The sequence below is a fragment of the Garra rufa genome, chromosome 6 (genome assembly GCF_049309525.1).
Source record: "Garra rufa chromosome 6, GarRuf1.0, whole genome shotgun sequence".
NCBI classification, from domain to species: Eukaryota; Metazoa; Chordata; class Actinopteri; order Cypriniformes; family Cyprinidae; genus Garra; species Garra rufa.
In genome coordinates this window covers 26,766,335-26,775,835 of record NC_133366.1, presented here as the reverse complement: position 1 = coordinate 26,775,835, position 9,501 = coordinate 26,766,335, and the positions used below count along the sequence as shown (strand labels likewise).

Here is a 9,501-nt window from a genome sequence, read left to right as displayed (position 1 = left end):
TATCAGAGCCCGTCTACATTCTCTGGCACTCTGCAATTTTTTGTCAGCTCGACAGTCCATCCAGTGAGTGAGTCAGAGATAGCAGCGACAGCGAGTATGGCAAGTGGTGGTGTTCCACAATAGTTAGAGGATCCGCCGGCCTCTTTACGGGGCCGTTCACATGAAGCGCCTTTTGCGCGCGCAAGTTCGTTATTTCAAATGGAGACGCGCGGCTTGCGCGCGCATATTGGAAGCGACGCGCTCGTTTTTTCCAGCCGCGTCCGCGCCGCATCGATTTAAAAACATCTCAACTTTTCAGAATGTCGCAAGCGCACCGCAGGTCATGTGACATGAACTAACCAATCAGCTTCCTCACGTTTTTCCGTTACATTGAAACCTCAGAAGAAACATGGAGGAGCAGCTCATCATTGTGGTCCAGGGATTTCCTGAACTTTATGATTTGTCAAGCCCCCATTATTTTGACGCTAATAGAAGAAACAATGCATGGAGACGCATAGGCTTGGAGCTAGAGCGCAGCTGATGGTTGCTTAGAAACGGCAGACGCTTCCGGAGCGCAAGCGCCCGAGCGCTTTGTTGATCAGGAAGAAAGCGGCGCGCCTAGCGTTTTTCACGCGTTTTTAGGCGCGACATGTGAACGGCCCCTTAGATCGCAAGTTTGGGAAAACTTCGCTTTTCCAGTCAGTTACAGTAGTACAGGCGAGAGAGTGGTGGAAAAGACGAGGACTGTGTGTTGCCGTTGTTCAGCGGTTGTTGGGTATGTGAGTGGAAATACATCTAATTGCCTTCTGCATTTTTGTTTTGCTTTTCCCTCCACTGTACCGAAATCATACCGAACCGTGACGTCTGAACCGAGGTACGAACCGAACCGTGACTTCTGTGAACCGTTCCACCCCTACTTAGGATCATTTCCCTGTTGGAAGGTGAACCTCCTGCCCAGTCTGAGGTTCTGAATGCTCTGAACTGGGTTTTCATTAAGGCTATCTCAGCATTTTGGTGCATTTAGCTTTTCTTCTACTCTGACGAGTCCCTCAGTCTCTTCCACTCTGTTTAAACATGCCTTCTCCCAAGTTTTTGGGTTGAAAACCTGGAAAGACTTGTTTATAAACTAAGCTAAGATGAAGTATCAAATAATGCATTTTAATAATATTTGATAAGCCAAAAAAGCATTTTCACAACTGTTGATATGAATACACATATAACATGTAGAAAGATTGCCAAGCTCACTAAGCTTTACCATTGAATGAATGCAAAATCAATTCAGATGTACTTTGAAAGAATTTAATTAACAGTTCTTGAAATATCTTTGCAACTACATGTGTCATGAGGTACAAACAAATGTCCTAAAATTAAACAGAAATTCATTAAAAAGACATAAAAATAAATAAAAATATGTAGTTGTAAAATATTTATTTATTAATACACGTGTAAAATCATCATCATTTGTGACATAGAAGACAATGAAATGCTCTCCTCTCTGAAGTAAAATGTACATTACTAAGAGTTATGTACAGAAGACATTTAAAAACAAAACAAAAAAAGATTCTTTCCGAAAAAAAAGAAAAGACGTCTGTCTAGGGTGGTGAAGTGCTCACTTAAAAGTGCACACTAGAAGAAGGAGCCAAAGCTGACCTGGTGTGCTCTATTAACCCTGGGAATGTGAGAGATTCACACGTGGATTGTTAGTTAACTTTTGGCTAAAGTGCAGAGTGTGCACTAGCAGCTTGGCTCTTGATAATTTGGCGTATGTCTAAAGATCTTTACTGACTGCCAGATATTAAAGATCAGTGCCCTCTAGTGGACAGCCATAAAATCATTTTTCGTACCATATGTACAGCGTCAACACTCATACCACTCAAGCAAATCAGTTAAAGGCAATGAAATATCCTTTCTGGATTAGATTCCCATTAGTTCCCATTTTCTCAAAGTGCCATTATGCATGTTGAATGTCAGTGTGACAGACAGCGATTGATTCTTTAACTCCTGGGTTGTGATGTTAATAACAAACTCATCAAAGACACATACACAGTAAAAAATATGTGTGCGGTCAGGTTTTACTGACAGAATACCTCTGGTATTTTGATGTGTTCATCCATATTGTTACCTTCTCAGCAGTCTAAAAATCATCTGTTGTGTAAGTCTACTCCATTTCGATTCCTCGACTTTGTTACTACCTCAGCAGGCTGATTCAAGGTTTGTTGGCTGGCCACTTTTATTCTTGGCCTCTTTCTCTCTCCCCCTTTCCTTTTCTTTTTTTACTTGCTGCTTTTCGAGTTTTTCCTGAGCCTTCTTCATGTCTTTTAGTCTCCTCTTAATAGCAGACCGATCTCTTTGACTAGAAACGCCAAGCTCCTAGAAGAAAACACATATTTCAGTATAATATTTAAAGAGATAGTTCACCTAAAAATGAAAATTCTGCCTTTAATTCCTTACTCTCATGTCGTTCCAAACCCACATGACCTTTGTTCATCTTCGGAACACAAATTAAGATATTTCTGATGAAATCTGTGAGCATTCTGACCCTGCATAGACCATGCATTTGTTTTCTTTGAACAAAAAATTATTCTCGTAAGTTCATAATATTACTGTTGAATCACTGTCACATGGACTATTTTAACAATGTCCTTACTACCTTTCTGGGCCTTGAACGTGATAGTTATGTTGCTGTCTATGCAGGGTCAGAGAGCTCTCGGATGTCATCAAAAATATCTTAATTTGTCTTCCAAAGAATGACAGAATTTTCATTTTTGGGTGAACTATCCCTTTAAATCAATACTAATCAAATATAAATCAAAAAGCAGATGGACCAACCTTAAGTTTGCTGCTGTCCATGCACAAGAGATGTTGGCCATCCACACCTTTAGCTGTAAACTCAGCTATATACTGTTCCATATTCATGCCCATCAACCAGTGACAGACCTGCTGATTGGTCCACTCGGAAAGGGGGCGGCTCTGCCACATGTACTGCTTTGCTGCTGGAAGAGGGCCATCATCAAGAGTCTGAAATCAAGAGCAGTATGTAGTTACAGTGGTGGCCAAAATTATTAGAAAACTAGTATTTTCACCAGCCAAAACATGGTTTTAAGTCAGTTATTTCTATCTTTTGCTGTAGTGTGAAAGTAATATCAGTTTACATTTCCAAACATTTATTTTGCCATTAATTGTAATAATCCAGTGAGATTGAGTGGCAACGTCTCCAAGATCCTTTAAGAAACCTACCTGCAAAGCTACCTGAAAAACTATGGGCAAGTGCACCTCGGGCAAAAGCTGCATTAAACGCAAAGGATGGTCACACCAAATGTTCATTTAACTTAGTTAATAGAAGTTAATTGATGAAGAAAATCTATTTATGACATATCCTCATTTTACAGCATTTTTACACAAGTGCCTAAAACTTTCAACAGTACTGTAGTTTTGCAGGTAGGTTTCTTGAAGCATCTTGGAGACATTAGCACAGTTCTTTTGGATTTATTCTGTCTCAGTTTGTTCATTTTCTCTTACTGTATGTCATTCCAGGCAGACTGGATGATGATGAGATCAGATCTCTGTGTGGAGCACTGGCGGTTGTCAGTCTCCTTGTGCAAACAAAAATCTCACTGGATTATTACAATTAATGGCAAAATGAATGTTTGGAAATGTAAACTGATATTTCCTACTGACACAGTACAGCAAAAAATAGAAGTAACTGACTTAAAACTATTTTTAACTGGTGAAAATACTAGTGTTCTAATAATTTTGGCCACCACTCTATCTCATGAAAAGAGTCATAAAGTGTGGAAGACTGAAAAACCCCACTCGGCCATGCAAAAAATAGAATAAAAATGCTAACCTACATACGTTTGGCATATTTTAAGCATACTTCCTTTTAATTTTGTGTGCCTGTATTTAAAAGTGTCTGTTTACAGATCAGGAGATTCGTACCAGGGCAGACAGAATCTGGAGCACACTTAGGAAATCAGGTCAGAAGCAGCGGAAGACATCAAGAAAGGAGGCAAGACCAAGACAGACTGAAGTGTGTAAGGAGATGTTCTGAAAAACTCAAAAATCTCATAGCTCTTCAATAAAATGTAAAGGCTGCTAAACTCCAGAACAAAACAAAAAAAAAGGACCATTGATCGATTGGAAAAATAGTACGTTTTCAGGACATTAACATTTATGCATCTCGCAGATGTTTTTCTTCAAAGCAACTTAGAAGAATAACCAATTCATTAATAGAGATATCAACAATTTGTCAATAACTTTTATCTATTCATTCATATTTTGGCCTTATTAAAAGAAACCCCAGTTATTATTACAGACGAGTATGGCTTAATATAACATAAAATATACTGATATATGTTGTAGAAAACCCATGCAAGATTTGTTATTTAAAAAATCCACATGGTTTTATACATATTTTGGACTGTAGGGGGTGCCATTATTTCAATTATGTAAAATGGTTGCACTTGGTGAGCTGCTGGTGCCACCTATTGCTATTGTTTGGTTAATTTGCAGCTTTTTTTGTCATTTTCAGTTGAAGGGCAGCAAAAGCACATAAACTGGTCACTGGTGTTCCTCTTCTCCATATACACTACAATGCTGGGACCCATCATACAGACAGACACATGGCTTCTCCTACCATTTGCTATGCTGATGACACACAACTCTTTCATTTTAACCAGATAATCAAATGGTAGCTGCACGGATCGTAGGCTGCCTGGCGGACTTCTCAGCATGGATGAAAAAACATAACCTACAACTCAACCTAGCAAAAGACTGAGCTCCTTGCCTTCCCTGCCACTCCAACTCTACAGCATGACTTCACTATCCAGTTAGGTTTATCAACAACCCCATCAAGTTCGGTCAGGTATGATATTTGTAATGATAGTTGTTCATGAGTTCCTTCATGAGTTTATTCAGAAAAATCCTTCAGGTCCCCAAACTCTTGGGTTTTTCAGCATTTTTATGTATTTGAACCCTTTCCAACAATGACTGTACGATTTTGAGATCCATCTTTTCACACTGAGGACAACTGAAAGACTCATATGCAACTATTACAGAAGGTTCAAACGCTCACTGATGCTTCAGAAAGGAAACATGATGATTCTTATTTGAAGATCAGGGTAAATTTAACGTATTTTGACTTTTGGAAAACATGTACTGTAGGTATCTTCTGTATCATCTGAAGGGCAGTACTAAATGAAAAAAAAAATGATATTTAGGAAAAATAAGAAAAATGTAGATATCTTCATTCTGTTCAAAAGTTTACACCCCTGGCTTTTAATGCATCATGTTTCCTCCTGAAGCATCAGTGAGTGTTTGAACCTTCTGCAATAGTTGCATGAGTCCCTCAGTTGACCTCAGTGTGAAAAGATGAATCTCAAAATCATAGTCATTATTAGAAAGGGTTCCAAAACACTAAAATGCTGAAAAAAAATAAGAATTAGTAGGACCTAAAGATTTTTTTCCAAAGAGCAGCAGGCAGTTTAACCGTTCAGGACAATCAAGGGACTCATGAACAACTATCACTAAAAGAAACAGAAAAAAAAATAAAAAAAACACCTGTGGATCATTCAGGTATAGGGTTGTAACGGTATACCGGTATGGCGGTTTATTGCGATATTGACATGTACGATTATCATATCATGCACATTTTGCTTATCCCCGGTTTTGAAAAAAAATTATAATAATGAAACCAGATCTCACCCTGCTGCCGTGAATATGCAACTTCTTTCCACTTGACTGCTTAGACTCCACCCATACCTTTACAGCGGCGAAAATGTCAGAGACATAATAGGCTGCAAATTCTAATCTCTATCTCCCGCCGAAAAGAAAAAAAATGTAAATCTGCAGTATGGGAATATTTTGAGGATCCGAAAAATGATTGCGGGGTTGTCCTTGAAGATGGATATCCAGTTTGCAAGAAATGTGGACGATGAGTGGCCGCTAAAGGAGGAAATAACATATTCTCCCATTTTCGCGAACACCATCCCTCCGTGAAGATAAAGCTAAGTTCCTTATGGCCGTATTATTTCTGTGATGCAAAGGGAATCCCAATTAGAGTATAATACAGATGTCACGTAACATGTGCGATTTGATAGATAGATGGATGAATAATTCAAAATATAGCTGTGCAGTAAATTAAATCGCGATGTGTGTCTGTGAATAAACAGCGCAAAAAGACTGCTATATATTGTAATTCTATATTCTGTGCGTCTCTATGAATGAGCAGCGCCGTTTCGCCTTTTAGATCTAGTACACACTCAAGTACATGAGGCTCATGGTTTTTAAAGCGTCTGTCTCACTCACTATTGCCGCGTTTCAGGCAAACCGTTACTCGTGTTTTTCCAACCTTCTAACCGTGAAAGTGCACCGGAACGGCCGTCAAACCCGTGACTTCCCACTCGTGAACTCGTACTAGATCTATATAATCCCAGTTCGGAGTTCTGACGTGACATAGCCCGCGAAACCACTATGTCAGCACCTACGGGTGCGGTGTTTATGCAAGTGGTAACGTTACACAGTTAAAAAAAATAGCCTTTAGGACAATAACGTTGCGAACAAATTAATAATAATGTAATTATTATAAATGCGCTCAGGCAGTTTGGGGTGACTTGCCTGGAACGCTACAAAGTGAAGACGTAAACACATGAAACATATCCAGAGCCACTCTCAGAGAACACTTAATGATCATTTTATAATTTCATTTAAAATAATAATCATCAAATACACTAACTGAAATGCATAGGTTTTTAGTACAACCTGTCAAAAAACGTTTGGTTAAGCCTGAAGAAATAATGACTGAAATATATATATAATGCATGCTGATGAAATCTGGCAAATGTGGCCAGAAAGTATCGTTGTGTTCCTGCCACAAGTGTACCTTCGGAGAGGATGTTTAGTACAAGTGGATACATTCTCTCACCTCAGCGGTCAAAATTGAGCCCTGAAAATCTCAACATGCTTACATTTTTTCATCATAACCTGACCTGAAAAAAAGCTAAGAAATGCACGCTGTTGTGATAATCTCAGGAAAATATTAACAAACATGACCCTGCACATATTGCTCTCTCATATATGCTGTTAAAGAGGAAGGATCAGTTTGGTTTATTGGTGTCTAATATAAAGAGAAATAACTTATTCCGTATTTTGTTCAAATGGGTGATGCGCAACTTCATTTTCATTTTCCCCCCCCAAATGTTAGACTCATACTTCCATGAGTTTACTTTTTATTTTCATTAAAAAAAGTTTGTTACAATAAACCATGTTCAACCAAAAAACATCTCTTTTTATTCATTTAAGGGTCATTGTAGCTGATGATAATTATAATAATAATAATAATGATAGTTTAATACCGTATACCACAAAACCGTGAAACCGTGATATTTTCTGAGACGATTATCATACCGTGAAAATCTCATACCGTTACAACCCTATTCAGGTAACAACAAAATATTTAGAAGCAAGTGTATGTAAACTTTTGAATGGGGTCATTTTTATAAATTCAACTATTATTGTCTCTTGTGGACTGTATGTAAACATTTATGTGAAATATCTTATAAAGGTCAGTACTAAATAAAAAAAATAACATGCATTTTGTATGATCCCCCTTGTTTTGGTAAAATAATTAACATTTAGCAGATTCTGCAAGGTGTATGTAAACTTTTGACTTCAACTGTATTTCAGTAAGAAACATCATTGACATTATTTTAAGCCAAAAATTAATTTCGTTGAGATAAAATCTGAGGTGATAATACTGGGTATTTACCAGTCACTGTTTCTGAAAGGTGAAAAATGTTGTTTCTCACATAAAACTACTGTATTGCATGGCTTCAGAAGGCTTGTAATAGTGTATGAGTCATAAACTACTTTTATGAGACTTTCATTGTGCTTTTTTGACCATTTTGGAGCTGGACATTTCATAAAATGCCTCCATTTTATAGAAAAGAACAGTATGACCCTTTTTCCCCATTTTCTTTTGCGTTTCCCTGAAGAAAGTCAGTCATACAGGTATGTAACAACATGAGGGGAAATTAATAATGATTGATTTTTCATGATAAACTATTTCTGACACACCCGATACAACTTGTGAAATAATGTTACCTGTGGCAACATTTTACCAAGAGGGCGTAGGAAGACTGTTGCAATCAATTGGGAAATTCCACATACCACGTACATAAAAAAATGACACTGGAGAACTGCTTCACTCACAACCACACCCATATACGCCATACAGATAACAGAATTTACTGGGGAAAAATCATAGCCGTAGGCACAAAGCACAGAATGGACAGCCTGGATGATCTCCTGTGCCTCACCATGCACAGATGGAAGAGCCTGAAGGTCACATTAACTGCTGGCCAATGAAATTTCACAAGGAATCCATGTGACCTCAAGTGAGGGCAAAAAAGTTCACACAGATTTCACTAATATTCACACATATTCACCACACTGACCAACAGAAAGTTGCTTGGTTTAAAATTGATTTGCTGACATTTGCCTGCACCTGTACACTGTAGGTCTGAGCCATGCTATAAAAGTGAAACAGAACGTCATGCATGCTGAACTATCACCTCTCTTTCTCAAAACTATTTGTATGATCTCATTCTTTCCATTCCTCCCTCACGACGCACACATTCCACCGGTGATACTTGCTCTCCTCTTCAAAACACCTCACAAACTAAAAGTTCACATTCAGGGCTGATCAAATATATACATGACGAATGCTAACTATTAACTACAGGGAAGGCTCATGCAGTGGTGACCCCACGGCCACTCACCTCGCAGGACGAGAAGGTATGTGTGTGCGTGCGCCCGAGGAGACGGGGCTCTTTGAGTAACCCCGCCAACACAGAGCGAGGACTACCTGCGATCGAATCATCCGTAACAGACAAGCTCTGTAATAAGTAGGACATGGGAACATACACATGTAAACATACACAAACTGATACATAAACAATTACTCACAAACCGTTTTCACATTTTTCTTGGGATGCTAATTAGCATGCACTTTTAAAGCAGATAATGCTAACAGATTAAAGGGATAGTTCACCCAAAAATGACATTTCTGTCATTAATTACAATATGGGAAAAAAGTATTTGATCCCCTGCCGATTTTGTACGTTTGCCCACTGACAAAGAAATGATCAGTCTATAATTTTAATGGAACAGTAGGCTTATCTGAACAGTGAGAGACAGAACAATAACAACAAAAAAAATCCAGAAAAACGCATTTCAAAAAAGTTATACATTGATTTGCATTTTAATGAGTGAAATAATGCTGCGTTCCAGGCAGGTTTTTGAGTCCGTAAATCACGACTTCAAACCACGACTCACGACTTTGTAGCGTTCCAGGCAAGTCACGCCAAACTTGGTGTGCATTTATTATTATTATATTATTATTAATTTGATTGCAACGTTATATTGTCCCAAAGTTTATTTTTCCAATGTGTGCCACTTGCATAAACATCGCAACCTTAGGGGCTGACATTGTTGTTTCGGGGCCTAAGTAACGTCAGAACTCGG

General features: G+C 38.4%; 1 protein-coding gene across 1 annotated transcript in view; it reads right to left on the bottom strand.

The window, feature by feature from the left end:
* Window positions 1-1,390: 1,390 nt before the first annotated feature.
* The window catches only part of ppp1r9alb (protein phosphatase 1 regulatory subunit 9A-like B), a 29,847-nt gene continuing 21,736 nt past the window's right edge, over window positions 1,391-9,501 (bottom strand). The window contains exons 18-20 of the mRNA XM_073842102.1: window positions 8,757-8,873; window positions 2,809-2,997; window positions 1,391-2,349 (exon numbers count right to left, since the gene is read on the bottom strand). Coding sequence (XP_073698203.1) covers window positions 2,173-2,349; window positions 2,809-2,997; window positions 8,757-8,873 — 483 coding nt within the window. The 3' untranslated portion in view covers window positions 1,391-2,172. The remainder of the gene's footprint in view (window positions 2,350-2,808; window positions 2,998-8,756; window positions 8,874-9,501) is intronic.